Source organism: Felis catus, chromosome E2, assembly GCF_018350175.1.
Source record: "Felis catus isolate Fca126 chromosome E2, F.catus_Fca126_mat1.0, whole genome shotgun sequence".
Taxonomy (NCBI): Eukaryota; Metazoa; Chordata; class Mammalia; order Carnivora; family Felidae; genus Felis; species Felis catus.
The window spans coordinates 17837007-17858413 of NC_058382.1; the positions used below are offsets into that span (position 1 = coordinate 17837007).

General features: G+C 39.1%; 2 protein-coding genes across 7 annotated transcripts in view; one reads left to right on the top strand and one right to left on the bottom strand.

The window, feature by feature from the left end:
• Positions 1 to 21407, top strand: part of ATP4A (ATPase H+/K+ transporting subunit alpha) — a 96473-nt gene that overhangs the window by 16516 nt on the left and 58550 nt on the right. The window lies entirely within an intron of this gene.
• On the bottom strand, positions 924 to 7340 carry LOC109494621 (synapse differentiation-inducing gene protein 1-like). Of its 2 annotated transcripts, XR_006590682.1 has the most exons (4): positions 7228 to 7340; positions 6086 to 6196; positions 5347 to 5894; positions 924 to 2002 (listed from the first exon to the last, which is right to left on the bottom strand). XR_006590682.1 is itself a non-coding variant. In XM_045046844.1 (3 exons), exons 1-3 carry the CDS (start codon positions 7304 to 7306, stop codon positions 5745 to 5747), a joined length of 273 nt encoding a protein of 90 aa, XP_044902779.1. In that variant the 5' UTR covers positions 7307 to 7328; the 3' UTR covers positions 5700 to 5744. The 2 variants fall into 2 exon arrangements, 1 of the variants encoding a protein (XP_044902779.1); XM_045046844.1 differs by lacking the exon at positions 924 to 2002 and having other exon boundaries at positions 5700 to 5894; positions 7295 to 7328.

Here is a 21407-nt window from a genome sequence, read left to right on the forward strand (position 1 = left end):
TATACTTGACAAAATAATTATCATCACCTGTATTCTGCTCCTGGTCCCTGTTTGACAAGCTTCAAGCTTTCACATTAGTGTCTGTAAATTGCTGCTGTATTACAAGGTATTCAAAGACCAGCATTCTCCAGGGGCTTGTTAGAAATACAGAATCCCTTGCCCTTCCACTCCTGGACTTACTGAATCAAAACATGCATTAAATTTTTTTAATAAAAAATTTTTTTAATGTTTATTTATTTTTGAGAGAGAGAGCGAGAGAGCACACATGAGCTGGGGAGGGGCAGAGAGAGAAGGGTACAGAGGATCCAAAGCAGGCTCTTTGCTGACAGCCGAGAGCCCGATGCAAGGCTCGAATCCATGAACTGTGAGATCATGACCTGAGCCAAAGTTGGACGCTTAACCAACCGAGCCACCCAGGTGCCCCCTAAACATGCATTTTGATCAAATCTATCAGTGATTTGTATGCATATTAAAGCTTAAGAAGTGTCATCTATAGGACACTACTTTTGGGGGATAAAACCTTCTTTAGTAGCATTAATACCCAGAGATGGATTCTTATCATTTGCCTCTTGGACATAGTGTTTTAAAATTTGTGATCAACATCTGGCACATTTTAGACTAGCCTGTCTCTAATTTCCTACTAACAATTGACCTTTTATGACCATGTCAACTGAAACATCAACTGGACCAGGTGAGAGACCCAGAAGGTGAGTCTTGGAAGATGAAGAGCTGGAAAGATTTGGCAGAAGTCACTAAGGACTACTACACGCCCAAACGCAACAACTCTACACCATCAAGTGTGTCCACATCCATTGAGTAAAAGTACAAAATACACATAGAATTTGCTTACGGCAACATGAGTTTGGTGGTTTCTTTCAGGGATGGAGGGAGGGAAGAAGAGAACAGAGGAGAAGGGGGAGGCATTTAATTTGTACATACAACATTTAATTTTCAAAAAGGAGATCTGGTGCAAGTATAGGAAAATGTTTACATCTGCCAAATGTGGATGTCACATGGGGGCTAGACTTGTTCTTCACAGTTTGTAGATTTGAAACACTTATTTAAATAAATTATGAAATTAAAAGTTAAAAAAAAAAGTGGGAGGAACATTCTGGGTGTTCTGTAGATGGTGGATCAGAGGAGGAGACAGGCCAGGGCCGGTAACTGGGGCAGGTGATGACAGAGTTGAGTCTTAGCAGAGGGCTGGTGGGAGAGATGATTGGGCTGAGTGGGGGACACTTATCCTTAGGTTAAGACCTTTCCAGAGAGGAAGATAGTGTTCTCACTGGGGCATTACCTGTCAAGGCTGCCTCCTTCCCATCTCTGGGATTTTATTCCTGCTGTGCTCCCTACCTCCATCACCCTTCATTATCTTCAATGGCTACCTCCTCCTCAGTCTTTTAAGTCTTATCTCAGATGTGCCCTTCCATGCAAGCCTTCTCTGACTCCCCCTACCCCCGACCCCAGATTGGTTGTGTTACCTCCTCTGGACTCTCACAGCTAAGCCTCTTTCTGGTTACGAATGTCCCCAAACCCAACTCAGTGTAGTGTTTTTCCTCCCAAATAAGAAATATCTTGGTTCATGTGATTTAAAAGAGGTACTTCCTTGTCCTGGTTCAGGTGAGGTGTAATCCAGCAGCTCAAACACTGAAAGGCAATTATAAGCAAAAGTTCTGCAGTCTGACTCATTGGGTTTGAATCCTCATTCCACCACTCACAGGCTAAATGATCTAGGGCAAGTCTCTCAATCTCTGCAGCCTCAGTTTCTCATTTATGAATTTGGGACAGTAATAATATCTGTTTTTAGTGTTGTAGGGTTTAAATGAGACAACATGCATGAACTCCTTGAACAGTGCCTGCAAATAGTTGACAGCTCAGCGACTATCATGATGTTATTGGGGACCCAGTTTCTGGCTCCTCTTCCTCGCGCTTGCTTCTTTTTTGGCTCCTCCTTCATCCTTGTAGCTTTAGCCTCTTCCACCTGGCTGCAGAACAGCTTACCCTGCACCAGCCGAGGTGGAGGAGAAAGATGTGGTCTTAGAAGGTAACATGGAAGAGGTGGGCTGCTTCTCTCTACCATAAGCTCCAGAAACCATTTATCCCATTTTCATTTGCTCAGGCAGGGTCACATGCCCACTGCTGAACGAGCCTGCAGCCAGAACATTGGCTCCCAAACCTTAGAATGACCATTACAGTGTAGCTCCCCAGACTTGTTTCTCTCCCACTTCCCCAGATCAGACAAGGGCAGCTCTGTGATTCCGGTTCCCGAGGCCAAAATTCCTTCTTTCTCTTACACCCATATCATGCATCAGCAATTCCTATTTGCCTTTAAAATTCATCAAGTCTTTCCCCTTTCTTCTTCCCCATTCTGGCCTAATATTCTACCACCTCCCGTCTGGAATATCACATGAGTCTCCCTGCCGTCACCTGTGCACCAAAGTCTCCTCCCCCCCAGAGTTAGAGAGAGACTATTAACACCTGAGTTGGCACAGGTCACTTATCTTTCCAATGTCTGTTCATGTCACTCAGCGTAAAGTAAGTTCTCTTTGATCTTGCCTATGTTACCTCCCTGATTGCGTCTCTAACCATTCCCTACGTTACTTCACTTCAGCTATACTGGCCTCCTTACTGTATCTCAGAAATATCAGATGTGCCCCTCCCTCTAGGCCCTTGCACTAGTAGTTCCATCTGCCTGAGACTCTCGCCCCAGATACATGTCTGGTTCCCTCTCCTAAGTCCTGCAAGTCTTTGGTAAAAGTCAGATCCTAATTGGGGCATTACCTACCTCTCTATTTCAAACTATAGCCCCTCCCCTACCTCTAATACTTCCAATCACCCTTACCATGCTTTATTTTTATTCCCCAGTACTCTTAATATTTTCTTACTTAAGTTTATCATCTTTCACACACCACCAGAATGGCACTGTAATAAATGAACAATAGAACTTCACTGAATGAAAGAATAAATGAAAGAACAATTCACAGCCCCATCTGGTGGTTGGCCTGTCTTCTCCACTGGACTGCAGATGTCCTGAGGGCAGGGATGGGGTCTGTGTTGGTTACTGCTGTATCCCCAGCATCACCCAGGGCAGAGCCAGGCATGGAGGGGGTTGGAGGTCCTAAAGATAGGCAGCCGTATGTCTGCAAAGATTCCTGTGAGCAGATCTCTTGTCAGACTGAGGGTAAAGTACAAGTGTTGGATTTCCTCTTCAGGAGAGCTGGGATTGGGGGTCATCTTAGGGACCTTCATAAGCACCTACAAGGGTTCTTACAGGGAAGAGAGAACCCCACCTGCTTTGGAGAGTAGATGTGTGACATTACTGCCACAATGGCCTCCTTTTTGTTCTTTGAATCTCCAAGCTCATTCCAGCATTAAGGCTTTCTGACTGCCATTCCTACTCTGGGAACCCTGTTCTCACAGTTCTTGGAGCAGCTCTTACACTTGGGCTTCCATGTCTCAGCTCAAAGAACATCTTAGAAAGACTTTCTGTGGCAAAGCCAGCTAGGTGTCTATTGGCTGTGTAGTCTAAGACTACATTTTCCAGAGACCCCTGCAACCAGGTGAGGCCATGAGATTAGCTATGTCCAATGGGCTGAGAGCAAGAGGTGTATGTCACCTAGCACCAAAGCTTTATTTGTTATTGAGGTATAATTGACAAAAATGTAACATATTTAAGGTATACAACATAGTTATTTGATGTATACACTGTGAAATTATTACCACAATCAATACATCCATTACCTCGCACCTATTTTTTTTTTTTTTTTGGTGAGAATGCTTAAGATCTACTCTCTTAGCACATTTTAAGTATACAATACAGTATTGTTCACCATGGCCACCATATTATACATTAGATCCTAAGATCTTACTCATTTTATAACCGAGTGATGTATCTTTTTAACAGCCTGTCCCCATTTCCCCCAGCCTCCACCTGGCAACCATCATTCTACTTTCTGTTTCTGTCAGTTTGGCTTTTTTAGATTTCATACATAAGTGATACCATACATTTTGTCTTTCTCTTTCTTATTTTACTAGCATAACGCCCTCAAGGTCTATCCGTATTGTTGCAAATGGTAAGATTTCATATTTCTCATGGTTTAATAATATTTCTTTGTATATGTATTGGTATATCCTCTTTATTCCTCTGTCCATTGAAGGACTATTTCCATATCTTGGATGTTGTGAATAAGGCTGCAGTAATTACGGGAGTACAGATATCTCTGAGACTGATTTTTATCCTTTAGATATATTCCCAAGGAAGTGAGATTGCTGGATCATGTGGTACTTCTATTTTTAATATTTTGAGGAGCCTCCATATTATATTTTATAGTGGCTATACCAATTTACATTTCTATCCAAGAGTGTATAAGGATTCGCTTTTGGGCTAAGGATTTTAAGAAGCAAGTGGGGGTTCTCTAGTCTCTCATCTGCCTAGGTTCAGAAGACTCTAAGCACTTATGATGGTGGAATTACCAAGTGGAAGGAGCCTGGATCCCTAACTTAATATGTGGGCAACCAGAAATGCCCACTTTGGGAGGTTCTTTAAGTGTGAAGTAAGCTATTTTGTGAGCTACTGAAATGGTGGGGTTTATTTGTTACAGCCACTGGCATAACTCTAAACAATATACTCCTAGACCTCATTCTAGCTTAGTGTACCTCAAACTATTTGTGGTTGCAGAGTAGGACTCATTTTTTGATATCTCCAAAATGTCATGTACAGATAGATTCTTTTGGTCTATGTCCTGTCCAATAAGACAAGTCTGTTGATTCTATTGTTGGATGTCACGGCCATGTCAAATTTCTGTGAGTTTTGAACTGCTTATTGGAAATTTCTGCACTTAATCTTGTTGCAGACCATCAACAGAAGTGAACCACTAGTGGCACTGCTTTAGCTTATTGCCCTATTTGATTTCTCTCCTTATCATTTACCACTCCCTGTAATTATCTTATTTACTTAGAGGTCTATTTGTTTATGGTTCTTCCCAGTAGAATGTAAGCTCCTTCAGAAAGGAGACTTATCTTGCTCTGTTGAATCTCCAGCTCCTAGTACAGTGCCTGATAAGTCATAGGTGCTAAGAAATTATTTGTTGAATTATGAATAAATGACAAGCTTTGGTGGTGAGGGGGGACACGAGGCCATCATAACTGTAACAGAAGCTCTCTACAATTGTAACTTGACCTGAATTCTTATCAGTTCACTGACAGCTGCTTGACTTCCTGGCTTTCTGGTAGACCACAAGTACCCAAGATTAGGTCAGGCCTCTTACAACCGTCCTCTCTAGGTTCACCCTACTAGAGATTAGACTGCACTGAACTATCACTCTCTGATGATATGTCTATCTTTACCTGATTTATAAGTTCTGAGAGGGGTGTGGTTGGATCTGAAGTGGTCACTGCTGTATCTCCAGAGTCAGGTTGCAGAGCTAAGGTCCTTGGCATGAACAGATTTATGACATGAATGCATGATGTGAGCAGGAGGGGAGACTTCCCTGGGGAAACAGTGGCATACCCTGCCTCCATGGCCCCCATCCCTTGGCAAGATCCCAGGGTTGGTCCTGAAGGTCCAGTGGGCTGCCCAATCTGCCCCTTTCTTGCCCCATCAACTACCTCAAGGTGCTGGCTCAGGCTGTCAACAGTTGGCAACCAGACATTTTGGAACAGGTGTCCCATTTGGCCCAAATGGATACTTACAGCCAAGGTATGTAACACTGTTATATATTTCTAGTGGTTTGCTGAAAAGGAGGTTAACGAGAAAATAAGTCCACCATGAGGAAAATCAAGATGGCGAGTGTGATGATGCTTCCCAAGACAATCCCCAAGACTGCCATGTAGTAGACTTGCTGGGACGTCTCAGCTGCCAAGGCTCGGTTATTCCACTTGTTGCTGTGCCTTATCTGATTAGAGGGGAGAGGCAGGACAGGAATAGTTGGCTTCAGTGGGTTATTGTAATGGGTGAGCTATGGGACTGTAAGGACCCAGGTGGGGATGTGAGCCCACAGGAGGGACAAAAGAAAGAATTTGAGTCAGGGTCAAGGCCAGGATGAAAAGGAAAGGAGGAGAGGATTAGCCTGATGCAGATTCCCACCTGGAAAGAGAAGATCAAGGCTACAATGCCTATGGGAAAACACAGGAGTAAGTCACAAATGGACAGGCACATGTGGTCTCTGGGGGGCTTGTCCTGCAAAATTTCAAACTCCTGTGGGGAGGGAGTGGGTTATGGCTCAGTATGGCTTCTGTACTGTGCTGTCCCCTCTGACTCCTTTTCAAGACATTTGGCTGTATAGATTCTTCTTTGATCTCCTTAAAAACTCTTACCAACCCCTTCTAACTCCTACCATGTGCCCTCTAATCTGTTCTTATTCCAATACCTCCTTCTAGCTGGATCTCCCAGCATCCCTCCACCCCTATGCTCTATCATCCCTGCCCATTCCCTGTCTCCTGTAACCTTTCCCTGTCTTCTATAACTGCCTTCAGGTCCCTACAGCATGTCTCACTTGGCCCCTAACACCACCCCCACAAAACCCCTTACTGACTCTGATGACTCTCACTTGTCCTTCGTGAAACCTCAACTGAGTCGTTAACAAACTCTGTTCCTATAACACCCTCATGGTCCTCCCAAAGAAGCCTTCTTTTTGCCCCTATGAATCACCCTAATAAGAAGACCCCTACTCAACACTTGAACACTCTCACTTTCCATCTGTGAAACCTCCCTTGTTCCCTCATAAAACTCTTACCCTATAAAACTGTGAATGTCTCCAATAGCTCTCTCCTTATCCCACTTGTAATATCCCTCACTTTGTCCCCATGAACCTGTCGTGGTCCTGTTATGAGCCTTACTGTTCGCCCATAAACTGCTCTCTTCCCCTTCCCCCCACCCATTACCTCTCTGTTGGCTCCTCTTAAGACCTTCTTTGACCAACTCTAAACTCTAAGTCCTCTCCCTGTCATAGTCTCATAGCCTCTTTTTGTCCTCTTATAAAGGCCTGCCCTTTCTCCCTCTACCACCTTCTCTCCACCTCTGAAACCAGCGTCCTGACCCTCTGAACCTCTCCTTCCTCCACTCATAGCAGCCTCCCTGTTCTCCTAAACCAGTGTTCCCTCTAAATAGTTCTCTTCTTATAACACCCCCTCTGCCTCCTGAAACCCTTCTTGCTCCCTCATTCTGCCGCTACCCATGCTTTCTCCCACCCTATCCCCCGTAAATTCCCTCCCTGCCCCTTCAAACACCTCCCATCAGGGCATCTGGATCTGGGTACAAGGGGGCTCTCCCTCACTCCAACCCGCCATGGGTTACCGTGGAGACCATGCTGGACCCGCCTCCTCTCTTGCCTTTCTATTACTATAGGCTGATTGGAGGTTGTCTGTGATAGGGTGGGGAATCCAACACTCATGTGGCTACTGATTGGTCTGAAGGAGTGCAAGCTCTTCCTACTCTCTTAGGTGATTGGTCAATTCTGGGAGTTGCTTTTTATTACAGTTTAGTTTTGAAGGTGATTTATATATTTTGGATAGAAGTCCTTTCTCAGGTATGTGATTCGCAAATGTTTTCTCTGGGTCTGGAGATTATCTTTTTTGTTTTCCAACAATGTCATTTGCAGAGCAAAGTTTTTAATTTATATTAAGCCCAAATTATTTTTTAATTTTATTTCATGGACGTCCTTTTGGTGTCATGTCTAAGAATCTCTTCTTAATACAGTGTCAGGAAGATTTTCTCCTATGTTTTCTTCTAAGTGTGTGATAGGCTTACATTTTATATTTAGATCAATGATCCATATTGAGTTCATTATTTTATAAGAGGTGAGGTTTTAGATGAGATGATGATGATGATGATTTTCATTTAGTTTTTCAATTAATTAACACCATAAAAAAAAACCTGTTCGTTCTCTGATAAGTTGCACTGGCCTTCGTTTGAAAGTAAATTGGTTGTAATTAGCACCATTAAAAAAAACACCAAAAAACCTGTTTGTTCTCTGGTAAGTTGCACTGGCCTTCGTTTGAAAATAAATTGGATATATATATCTGTATATATCCAGAAAGATATATATATCCATCCAATTTATTTTCAAACGAAGTCCATATATATGTATATATGGGTCTCTTTCTGGACTTTTTATTCTGTTCTGTTGATCAGTGTGTCTGTTCCTTTGCAAATACCATGTTCTCTTATAATGTAGCTTTATAGTGATTCTAAAAATTGAATGAGTATTCCAACTTCATTCTTCTTTCACAGAATTATTTTGACTCTGCTTGTATAGATCTACAAATCTTGCTGGTCCTTTAATAGGAATTGCATTAGAATTTCAGATCAATTTTAGGAGAGACATTGAGCCTCCATTTCACTGTAATTGGGAGCCTCTCCATTTATTTAGTTTTTTTTCTTTATTTTTTTCAGCAGCTGCAGTTTAAACACATGGCTGATGCACATAATAGTTTAGATTTATGCCTAACTACTTGCTTTGTGGGGCTATTGAAAATGGTATTATGATTATCATTTTTTGCTAGCTGTTATTTATTTTTATTTACTATTTTGATGGAACTATAATTAACGTAGTGTTATATTAGTTTCAGGTGTACAATGTAATGATTCAACAATTCTATATATTACTTAGTGCTCATCAAGATAAGTGTATTCTTAATCCCCTTTATTTATTTAAATTTATTTATTTATTTTGAGAGAGAGAGAGAGAGAGAGAGAGAGAGAGAGAGAGAGAATCCCAAGCAGGCTCTGTACTATACAGAGCCTGATGTGGGGCTTGAACTCATGAACTACAAGATCATGACCTAAGCGGAAGTTGGACACTTAACCAAATGAGCCACCCAGGCACTTCTCTATTTGTGTAAGTAAATTTGATTTCTGATTGTTCATTGCTAGCATAAGGAAGCACATTAGATTTTTGTGTGTTGATATTGCAATCTGTGATCTTGCTAAACCCATTTTTATCAACTGTAAGAGGATTTTTTTGTTTTTTGTTTTCTGAGTTTTTTGTAAATTCTTTGGGGTTTTCTATATAGACAATCATGTCATTTACAAATAAGGGTAGTTTTATTTATTCCCTTAAATCCCTATGACATTTCTTTCTTTTTCTGACTTATTGTGCATATTAGGACTTCCAGTCTGATGTGGAATAGGAATAGGAATAGGAGAGATGTGGAATAGGACATTCTTACCTTGTTGCAAATTTTAGAGAGAAAACTTTTCCCTTCATTGTTATGTATGATTTTAGATAGGTTTTCTGTAGATGCCCTTTATCAAGATGAAGAAGTTCCTTGTTAGTCCTGGTGTGCTGAATTTTTATGGTGAATTAATGTTGAATATTTCCAAATGACTTTTCTGTATCAGTTAATAACATGGTTTTCCTTCTTTAGATGGTTAATATCGTGGATTGCATTGACTGATTTTCTAATATTGAACCAGCTTTGCATTCTTGGGAGAAACCCCAGTTGGTGATGGTGTATTTTTTTAAGTTTATTTATTTATTTTTGAGATGGTGGGGGGGGGGCTGTGGGGGAGCAGAAAAAGAGGAAGAGATAGAATCCTGAGCAGGCTCCACGGCTGTTAGCGCTGAACCCGACACTGGGCTCAATCTCACAAACCATGGGATCATGACCTGAGCCAAAATCAAGAGTTGGATGTTCAGCTGACTGAGCCACCCAGGCACCCCAGCAATGGTGTATTCTATTTATATACTTCTGGTTTTGGATTTCTAATACTTTATTGAGAATATTTCTGTCTATATTCATGAGAGATATTGGTCTATAGCGTTGTATACACAATCTGCCTTAAGATAATGCTGGCCTCATAAAACATACTGGGAAATATTCTCCCCTCTTCTGTTTTCTGGAAGAAATTGTGTGGAAATGGTGTTTTGTTTTTTTTTTTTTGTTTGTTTGTTTTTTGGTATAATGACCAAGGAAACCATCTGGGTCTGGAGATTAATTTTTCAGAAGATTTTTAGTTTCAAAATCTTTAATAGATTTCTTTAATAGATACAAATAGCTACAATTTCTTTACTAGATACAAAACTACTTAATTTCTTTTTCTTGATTAGTTTTGAGTTTTTGTTTCTGAAGGATGGGCCAATTTTCACCTTAGTGGTAGAATTTATGTGTAAAGACTTGTTTGTAGTTGTCCTTTATTTTCCCTTTAGTGTCTCAGGCACATGTAGTGGTATTCTGTCCCTCATTTTTGATATTGGTCATTGTGTCTTCTGTCTTATTTTGTCAGTCTTACAAGAGGTTTATCAATCAGTCATTTTCAAGAACCAGCTGTTGGTTTCATTGATTTTCACCATGGTTTCATTGTTTTTCCCTGTTCAATTTCATTGATTTTTACTCTTATCTCTTCTGGTTTTCTTTGGGAGGGGGTGTTTATTTTGCTCTTATCTTCTAGTGTCTTAGGTTGGAAGCTTAGGTCGTTAATTTGAGACATTTCTTATTTTCTAACATAAGCATTTGAGGTTGTACATCTTCTAAGCACTGCTTTAGCTGCACTCCACATATTTTGATACATTATATACTTCAATTTTGGTCTGACATGTTTTAGAAAACATTTTCTAATTGCCCATGACCCATGAATTACCCATGGGGAAATTACATGTTTTTTCCCCAAGAATTGGGAGATTTTCATGTCATCTGTCTGCTATTGATCCTTGCTTTACTTTTATTATGGCCAACACATCAGCTTTATATTTCTATTTAACAAATCACCATACACTCAGTGACTTAAGACAATAGCGATTTACTATCACACCGTTCTGTAGGTAAGAAATCCAGAAACTGTATGCCTGAGTTGTCAGGATTTCACCAGGTTGAAACGAATATGTCTACTGAAATGTGTCCTCATGTGGAGCTCTGTTCTCATGCTCTTCCAAGCTCGTGTGGTTGTGGCGGAATTCAGTTCTTTGTGGTTTGGGAACTGAGGGCATTCTCTTTTCCTTGCTGGCTATCAGCTAATATCTATTCTCGGTTCCTAAAATCTATGTGCATACTTTGCTTTGTGGTCCTGTTCATCTCAGAGCTATCAAGGGAGAATCTCCCTCCATCAAAGTCCCTCTCACACTTTGAGTCTCTGACTTCCTCTGTCTCTGACCTCTAGGCCCAGATATAAAGGCCTCATGAATTTAGGTTAGGTCCACCTAGGTAATGTCCCTTTCTTAGAGTCAGCTGTGCACATACCTAACCTAGTCACAGGAGAGATATGCCATCATATTGACAGTCACAGATTATATAGGATAATACCTCAGAGTGGGCAGGAATATTGGTATGGGGGCATATTAGAATTCTTGAAGCACAGTCAGATAATATGACTCCATGTGGTTTGCTTTGTGTGGTTTCACATGCTTTTTATAATTTTAATTCTTGGAAATTTGTTAAGTTTGTTTAATGAGAAAGGATAGTTTCTATATTGATGAGGTCCCATGTGTACTTGAAAAGAATATGTATCTGCCTTCTTTGGCTAGAGTGTTGTATAAATGACAGTTAGATACAGATGGTTGATAGTATTCAATTTTTCTACATCTTTGCTAATTTTCTGTTTACTTGTCCTGCTAGTTATTGAGAGAGGAATGTGAAGTCTTCAACTATAATAGTGGATTTGTTTATTTCTCCCTTTGTTTTATTTATCAGGTTTAACATGTATTTTGAAGTTCTGTTGTCAGTGCTCATACATTTAGGATTCTTATGTCTTCCTGTTGAATTGTCTCTTTTATCATTATTTAATGTGTTTCTTTATCCTTTTTAATTATCCTTGCTTTGACATCTACTCTGTCTGATGTTATTATAATCACCCATCTTTGTTTTGGTACTGTTTTTTAAAATTTATTTTTTTAATGAGAGAGAGAGAGAGAGAAAGAGAGAGAGAGAGAGAGGAGCACGCACAAGTGGGGGAGGGGCAGAGAGAAGAAGAGACAGAATCCCAAGCAGGCTGTGCACCGTCAGCACAGAAGCCTGATGTGGGGCTTGAACCCATGAACTGTGAGATCATGACCTGAGCTGAGACCAAGAGTTGGACACCCAAGTGACAGTGCCACCCCAAGCACCCTTATTTGGTAGTGTTTTCATGTCTTTCCCCCAACATTCTTTACTTTATTATCCTACATACATCATTATATTTAATGTGGGTTTCTTATAGACAGTATATAGGTGGGTCTTGTTTTTTAATTTTAATACATTCTGAAAATCTCTATATTATGACTTTGGCATTTAATGTGATGATTGGTATATTTGGCCTCAATTCTGCCTTTTTGTTATTTGTTCTCTATTTGTTTCTCTGTTTTTCGTTTTCTTTCATTTTTCTTTTCATTTTCCTTTTTATTTCCTGCTTCTTTTTGGATTTCTTGAATATTATTTTAGTACTCCATTTAAGTTATCTCTTGTGATTTTTGAGGATATATCTTTGCAAATTTTGCTAGTTGTTGCTGTAGAGATGACCATAAAGGTAATTAAAGTTTTCATGGTCTACCTAGAATATTTTACAATTTCAAGTGGAATATAGCAACCTGCCACAATATTAATCCCTCCACCTTGCCCCCTTTATATTTTAGTTTCTGTATGTATTACATCTACACACATTGAAAAATCTCGTCACTGTTACCATTTTTGCTCTCAACTGTCATATATATTTTCAAGAACCAAAGGAAGAATAATATTTCATGTTTGCCCAGATCTTGACCATTTATATTGCTTCTACTTCTTCCTGATACTCCAAGTTTTCCTCTAGTATCATTTCCCTCTTCAAGAATTAACTTTAGCATTTATTTTAAAGTAGGTCTGTGACAATGTATTCTGCTAGTTTCCTCTCACCTTCATTCCTGAAGAACATTTTCACCAGTTTTGGAATTCTGGGTTGACAGTTCTTTTCTCCCAGCAGTTAAAAATATTGTTCCCCTTCCTTTCGGCAGTCAAGATTTCTAGTAAGACCTTCACAGTCTTTGGAATTTTTGTTTCTTTTTAGGCATGTGTAATTTTTTCCTTGGATGTGTTCATAACTTTTTCTTTGCCTCTGGTTTTAAGCTGTTTGAGTAATATGGTCTGACCATGGATCTTTGAGTAGATGATTTTTTTTTTTGAGGGTCATTGAGCTTTTTGAATGTGTAAATTTAAGCTTTTTGCCAAATTGGGATGTATTTGATCATCCTTTACTTCTTTGTAAAAACTTTTTTTGAAGATACTATATAAAGTTCCCTTCTGGGACTCTCATGGTATGCACATTAAATCTTTTAGTACTGTTTGTTTCCAGTTCCCTGCGGTTCCGTTAATTTTTGTTTCAATGTTTTTTCTCTCTCTACTGTTCAAGTTGTGTGATTTCTATTTTCAAATTCGCTCTTCAAATCAACTATTTCCTCTGTCATCTCCATTATTCTATATAGCCCCTACATTGAGTGTTTTTATTTCATTATTATGTTTTTCAGTTCTATAATTTCCATCTGATTCTTCTTTTTATTTAGAAATAAACTTTTATTTATTTTAAAAATTTCTTTTTTTTTAAATATAATTTATTGTCAAGTTAGCTAACATACAGTGTATGCAGTGTGCTCTTGGGTTTGGGTGTAGATTCCATGATTCATCACTTATATACAACACTCAGTGCTCATCCCAAGAAGTGCCCTCCTCAATGCCCATCACCCATCTTCTCCTCCCCCCTGCTCCCCCATCAACCTTCAGTTTGTTCTCTATATTTAAGAGTCTCTTATGGTTTGCCTCCCTCTCTGTTTGAAATTATTTTTCCCTCTTCCCCTCCCCCATGGTCTTCTGTTAAGTTTCTCAAATTCCACATGTGAGTGAAAACATAGGATATCTGTCTTTCTCTGACTGACTTATTTCACTTAGCATTAATACCCTCCAGTTCCATCCATGTTGTTACAAATGGCAAGATTTCATTCTTTCTCATTGGCAAGTAGTATTCCATTGTATATAGAAACCAAATCTTCTTTATCCATTCATTAGTCTATGGACATTTGGGCTCTTTACATAATTTGGCTATTATTGATAGCACTGCTGTAAATATTGGGGTACATGCACCCCTATGAATCAGCACTCCTGTATCCTTTGAATAAATTCCTAGTAGTGCTATTGCTGGGTCATAGGTTAGTTCTATTTTTAATTTTTTGAGGAACCTCCACACTGTTTTCCAGAGTGGCTGCACCAGCTTGCATTCCCACCAACAGTGCAAGAGGGTTCCCCTTTCTCCACATCCTTGTCAACATCTGTTGTTCCCTGAGTTGTTCATTTTAGCCACTCTGACCGGTGTGAGGTGGTATCTCAATGTGGTTTTGATTTGTATTTCCCTGATGATGAGTATGTTGGGCATCTTTTCATGTGTCTGTTGGCCATCTGGATGTCTTCTTTGGAAAAGTGTCTATTCATGTCTTTTGCCCATTTTTTCACTGGATTATTTGTTTCTTCAGGTGTTGAATTTGGTAAGTTCTTTGTAGATTTTGGATACTAACCCTTTATCTGATATATCATTTGCAAATATATTCTCCCACTTTGTCAGTTGCCTTTTAGTTTTGTTGATCGTTTCCATTGCTGTGCAGATTTTTATCTTGATGAAGTCCCAATAATTAATTTTTGCTTTTATTTCCCTTGCCTTCAGAGACGTGTCAAGTAAGAAGTTGCTGCAGCTGAGGTCAAAGAGGTTGTTGCCTGTTTTCTCCTCTAGGGTCTTGATGGTTTCCTGTCTCTCATTTAGATCTTTCATCCATTTTGAGTTTATTTTTGTGTATGGTGTAAGAAGGTGGTTCAGTTTCATTCTTCTGCATGTTGCTGTCCAGTTTTTCCAGCACCATTTGCTAAAGACACTCTTTTTTTTCCATTGGATACTCTTTCATGCTTTGTTGAAGATTAGTTAGCCATACTTTTGTGAGTCCAATTCTGGGCTCTCTATCCTATTCCATTGGTCAATGTATCTGTTTTTGTGCCAATGATGATTACAGCTTTGTAGTAAAGTCCGGGATTGCGATGCCTCCTGCTTTGGTTTTCTTTTTCAAGATTGCTTTGGCTATTTAGGGTCTTTTCTGGTTCCATACAAATTTTAGGATTATTTGTTCTAGCTCTGTGAAGAATGCTGGTGTTATTTTGATAGGGATTGCATTGAATATGTAGATTGCTTTGGGTAGTATCGACATTTAACAGCATTTGTTCTTCCTATCCAGGAGCATGGAATCTTTTTCCATTTTTTTGTGTCTGCTTCAATTTCTTTCATAAGCTTACTATAGTTTTCAGTGTACAGATTTTTCACTTCTTTGGTAAGATTTATTCCTAGGTATTTTATGGGTTTTGGTTCAATTATAAATGGGATTGATTCCTTGATTTCTCTTTCTGTTGCTTCATTGTTGGTGAATAGGAATGCAACTGATTTCTGTGCATTGATTTTATATCCTACAACTTTGCTGAATTCATGAATCAGTTCTGGCAGTTTTTTGGTGGAATCTTTTGGGTTTTCCATGTAGAGTATCATGTCATCTGCGAAGAGTGAAAGTTTTATCTCCTCTTGGCCGATTTGGATGCCTTTTATTTCTTTGTGTTGTCTGATTGCAGAGGCTGAGACCTCCAATACTATGTTGAATAACAGTGGCGAGAGTGGACATCCCTGTCTTGTCTCTGACCTTAGGGCAAAAGCTCTCAGTTTTTCCCCATTGAGGATGATATTAGCATTGGGTCATTCATATATGACTTTTATGATCTCGAGGTATGATCCTGTATCCCTACTTTCTTGAGGGTTTTTATCAAGAAAAGATGCTGTATTTTGTCAAATGCTTTCTCTGTATCTATTGAGAAGATCATATGATTCTTGTCCTTTCTTTTATTGGTGTGATGAACCACGTTAATTGTTTTTGCAGATATTGAACCAGCCCTGCATCCCAGGTATAAATCCCACTTGGTCGTGGTGAATAATGTTTTTAATGTATTGTTGGATCTGGTTGGCTAATATCTTGTTGAGGATTTTTGCATTCATGTTCATCAGGGAAATTGGTCTATAGTTCTCCTTTTTAGTGGGGTCTCCGTCTGGTTTTGGAATCAAGGTAACGCTGGCCTCATAGAAAGAGTTTGGAAGTTTTCCTTCCATTTCTATTTTTTGGAACAGCTTCAAGAGAATAGGTGTTAACTCTTCCTTAAATGTTTGGTAGAATTTCCCTGGAATACGATCTGGCCCTAGACTCTTGTTTTTTGGGAGATTTTTTATTACTAATTCGATTTCTTTACTGGTTATGGGTCTGTTCAAATTTTCTACTTCTTCCTGTTTCAGTGTTGGTAGTGTATATGTTTCTAGGAATTTTTCTATTTCCTCCAGATTGCCCATTTTATTGGCATATAATTGCTCATAATATTATCTTATTGTTTTTATTTCTACTGTGTTGGTTGTGATCTCTCCTCTTTCATTCTTGATTTTATTTATTTGGGTCTTTTCCTTTTTCTTTTTATCAAACTGGCTAGTGGTTTATCAGTTTTCCTAATTCTTTCAAAGAACCAGCTTCTGGTTTCATTGATCTGTTCTACTGTTTTTTTTGGTTTCAATAACATTAATTACTGCTCTAATCTTTATTATTTCCTGTCTTCTGCTGGTTTTGGGTTTTATTTGCTGTTCTTTTTCCAGCTCTTTAAGGTGTAAGGTTAGGTTGTGTATCTGAGACCTTTCTTCCTTCTTTAGGAAAGCCTGGATTGCTATATACTTTCCTCTTATGACCGCCTTTGCTGTGTCCCAGAGGTTTTGGGTTGTGGTGTTATCATTTTCATTGGCTTCCATATACTTTTCAATTTCCTCTTTAACTTCTTGGTTAGCCCATTCATTCTTTAGTAGGATGTTCTTTAGTCTCCAACTATTTGTTACCTTTCCAAATTTTTTCTTGTGGTTGATTTCGAGTTTCATAGTGTTGTGGTCTGAAAATATTCATGGTATGATCTCGATCTTTTTGTACTTGCTGAGGGCTGATTTATGTCCCAGTATGTGGTCTATTCTGGAGAACATTCCACGTGCACTGGAGAAGAATGTATATTCCACTGCTTTAGGATGAAATGTTCTGAATATATCTGTTAATTCCATCTGGTCCAGTGTGCCATTCAAAGCCATTGTTTCCTTGTTGATTTTCTGATTGGATGATCTGTCCATTGTTGTAAGTGGGGTGTTGAAGTCTCTTACTGTTATGGTATTCCTATCAATGAGTTTCTTTATGTTTGTGATTAATTGATTTATATATTTGGGTGCTTTCACATTTGGCGCATAAATGTTTACAATTGTTAGGTCTTCTTGGTAGATAGACCCCTTAATTATAATATAATGCCCTTCTTCATCTCTTGATACAGTCTTTATTTGAAAGTCTAGATTGTCTGATATAAGTATGGCTACTCCAGCTTTCTTTTGTTGACCATTAGCATGATAGATGGTTCTCCATCCCCTTACTTTCAATCTGAAGGTGTCTTTAGGTCTAAAGTGGGTCTCTTGTAAACAGCATATAGATGGACCTTGTTTTCTTATCCATTCTGTTACCCTATGTCTTTTGATTGGAGCACTTAGTCCATTGATGTTTAGAGTGAGTACTGAAAGATATGAATTTATTGCCATTATGTTGCTTGTAGAGTTGGAGTTTCTGGTGGTGTTTTCTGGTCCTTTCTAATCTTTGTTGCTTTTGGCTTTTTATATTCTCAATACAATATTGTCAGCTATCTTCAAACACAGTTATGTATGGAGTTAAGGTTTCAGTATATCAGTTTTGTAGACCTACCCCATGATCCAGTAATCGCACTACTGGGTATTTACCTCTAAAATACAAAAACACTAATTCAGAGCGATACATGCACGCCTATGTTTATTGCAGCATTGTTTATAATAGTTAAATTATGGAACCAACCCAAGTGCCCATCAATAGATAAATGGATGCAGAAGATGTGGTGTATATATATATATATATATATATATATATATATATATATATACACACACATATATGTATACACACATACATATATATATACATATATATATGTATACACACACATATATATATGGTATGTATACACATGTATATGCATATGCTAAGTGAAATAAGTCAGTCAGAGAAAGACAAATCCCATATGATTTCACTCGTATGTGGAATTTAAGAAACAAAATGAATGAGCAAAGGACAAAAAAAGAGAGACAAACCAAGAAACAGACTCTTAGCTACAGAGAACAAAATGATGGTTACTAGAGGGGAAGTGGGTGGGGGATGGGTGACATAGGTGATGGGGATTAAGAGTGTGCTTACCATGATGAGCACTGAGTAATGTATAGAATTGTTGACTCACTGTTTTGTACACCTGAAACTACTATAACACTGTATGTTAACTACGCTGGAATTAAAACAAGAAAAAAATAATTAAAAATATATCAATTTTGGGGGGATACAATTCAGTCCTTAGCAGTGTTCAAATTCACTAGTCATCAGAGGAATGTAAATTAAAGCAATAAGGAGCTATCACTTCTCACTCATCAAATTGGCAGAATTTCATAGGACTGATGATATCATGTGATGACAAGAAGAAAAAGAATGTTTTTTTCAAACACTGGGATTAGGTGTGTGATTTGATGAAGCCTTTGCAGAAATCATCATGGTATTAGCCATCAAAGTGTACAAAGCCCTTTATGCTTCAACCCTGCAATCCCACTTCTTGGACTCTGTTCTAGAGAAAAACCTGCTCATGTGAACAGAGAAGCATGCTCAGGGATGTTCTTTGCACTATGGTTTGTGGCAGCCAAAAGGTAGGAATAATCTAAATATCCATCAACAGGAAGTCCCGTTAGTAAATTTGACATTCCCTGACATGGTCTACCAGGCAGTTATTTTAAAAAGGGAGAGCAGGTTAGGGTGGGAGTTATCTTTTGTAGGAAGTGACTGGAAGAGGGCACCAGAGTCTTCTGGTCTATGCCTTGTTTAAGGAGCAGGTTACATAAGTGTGCATTTTGTGAAAGTGTGTGGAAGTTCATTGGTATGCACATATGATTTGTACACTCTTATGCACTTGAATAAAAATATTTTTAAAATTAAAAACGCAGTGTACTCTTGATTTAAATGAGACTCAGATTCTCAAACTCTTCATTTGAATAAGAAATATAGCTCTATCATGGGTTATTGGGGAATTATTATTTTTCTTTTTTTAATCCACATACCCATGGGTTTCATGCTAGTAATGTCCTTCTGGCTTAACGAAGAAAATTCAGGGGCACTCAAGTGGCTCAGTTGGTTGGGTGTCTGACTCTTGATTTCAGCTCAGGTCATGATCCCAGGGTTATGAGATTGCTAAGCATGGAGCCTGCTTAAGATTCTATCTCTCTCCTTCTGCCCCTCTCCCCTGCTTGTGTGCATGCTCTCTCTCTCTAAAATAAAAAAACCAAAAAAACAAAAAACAGCAAAGAAAATTCAAAAGTACATGTTTCTTCCAGAAAATAAGGACATCAGTTTAAGTATTATTACAAGGGTGATACAATAAATGGGTCATCAGAATTGAAGACTGTAAGAGGTTAAGAATCACAATCATAGGACATGGTAATAATGTCACAGTGTGAGTGTCCTAAAGTTTGTTAAGTTTTCAGTGGTCAGAAATAAAATTTGCAAAACTAGTTCTTGGTATACAGCAGAATCTGCTCTCCTGCAGCTGTTTATTCTATGGATACTCTCCCTCTTACCCTGCTCAGGATATCCTTATCCTCCCAGGAGGAAGAAGGGCCTACAGGTTCATGCCAGGTGCTGGAATCCGTGAGCTACCATTGAGAGAGAAAAGGCAGGTCTGAGAACATAGGAATGTTCAATACAGGGCATTGAGTGTTGAAGATCTTCAGTACTAATTGAGTGTTGAAGATCATCAAGACCTAGTGGTAAACAGAAAAACAGTGTAATGGCAATGTGTGTGGACACAAATGCACATGGAAATGCATAGAAAGGCAACTAGAAAGAGTTACAACAAAATATTGACAGCAATTACCTTTGAGAGAGGAAAATGATACCACATCCAGCCATGAAGTGAGCTCTTCCATACTCTTTGTATTACTTGTGGGTGTATTTTTGTGAATGTTGTGTAAATTAAAAAATCCCAAGTAAATAAATGATCCAAGGTTTAATGATCCAAGGGAGAAAGAGAATTGAAAAATTACCTGGCTTACTTGACCATGGGGAAATTCTGTTGAAAGCCGTGATAGAATTCTCCTGGAGAGTTTGGGAATGATTAGTGAAGGGGCACATAGATAACCGAGGAAGTAGAACAAACAAAGTGAAGATGAGGAGGATCAGGAGGAGGAGGGGCAGGAGGGGCAGGATGTGGAAGAGAAGAAGGTGGAGGAAGAGGAGGCAGAAGAAGAAGAAAAGGAAGAAAAATCTGAAGGATTACAGACAGATGGATTGGTTGGCTCCTGAGTTCAAATATGAGTTCAGCAAGAGTACGTAATCACCATAGTAGTCCAGTAATGGAGTCTACTTATACAGGCATAATGAAATGGAAAGTCTGTAAATTGAGTTAAAAATTGTCATCTCATTCTGTGGGAGATAGTGGTGAGAGAGAAGAGTGAATAAAATTGTTAAATCTGCATGTGTCATTATAGTAATTCAAATGATGATGTTTCAAGATGCAAGACTACAAATTTTGTTTGTTTTATATTTACATGAATGATAAATACCAGATAAATGCCTGAGAGTGGAATACAGGTTAGAGGGAGTCAGAGAGCTGGAATGGAGAAGACTGGCTGGATTTCCAAGTCTTGTAGCACAGTGTGACTTTTTTGAACCTGGCTGTTCATGCCGACATGGGCCATTCTGATTCCACATGGCTTTGCAGCCGAATGTGACAGACCCAGCATTCTGGGCTTCTCTGGGGAGGGACAGGGATGGCTGACCTTCTAGGCCCACTAACATAGCAGACAACCAGGAATAATCCCCTCTCCAGACATACCCTTAACATGGAGCATTGTCCCATAAGCACATGTAATTCACATAGATACCCAGGATCTTGTAGGAAACAGACACAGCATCATGACCGTTAAGATTAAGGTTAACTATGGACTAAGACCTTTGTTGTTTCCTTTGTTCATTATTTCCTATAAACTGCCCAACAAAATGGGTCTGTCTGTTGGGCATGAATTTCAAGTAGCAACCCCAGATGTCTGAGAAATGTAACTCTATTTTCCAGCATCTTCACTAGTTAGGGTGGATTGAGTTATGAAATAGATAGACCAGACACGTGATGGCACAATACGTATTTTCTGCTAACCAGGGGGGCAGTTGGGGAAACAGTGACTGTTCCTACAGTGGTTCAGAGACCAAGGCTGATGGGAGTTCTTCCTCTCTATAACTTGTGGCCTTCAAAGCACCATGGATGTCACTTGGCCAGTCAGCTAGGGGAAGAAGAGTATGGAGGAGAGTGCCCATGGGAGATGTTTCAAA

Coding starts and splice junctions, on each gene's coding strand:
- LOC109494621 (XM_045046844.1), bottom strand. Junction 5,895..6,085: donor CCTTGATCTTCTCTTTCCAG/GTGGGAATCTGC, acceptor CCCTCTAATCAG/ATAAGGCACAGCAACAAGTG.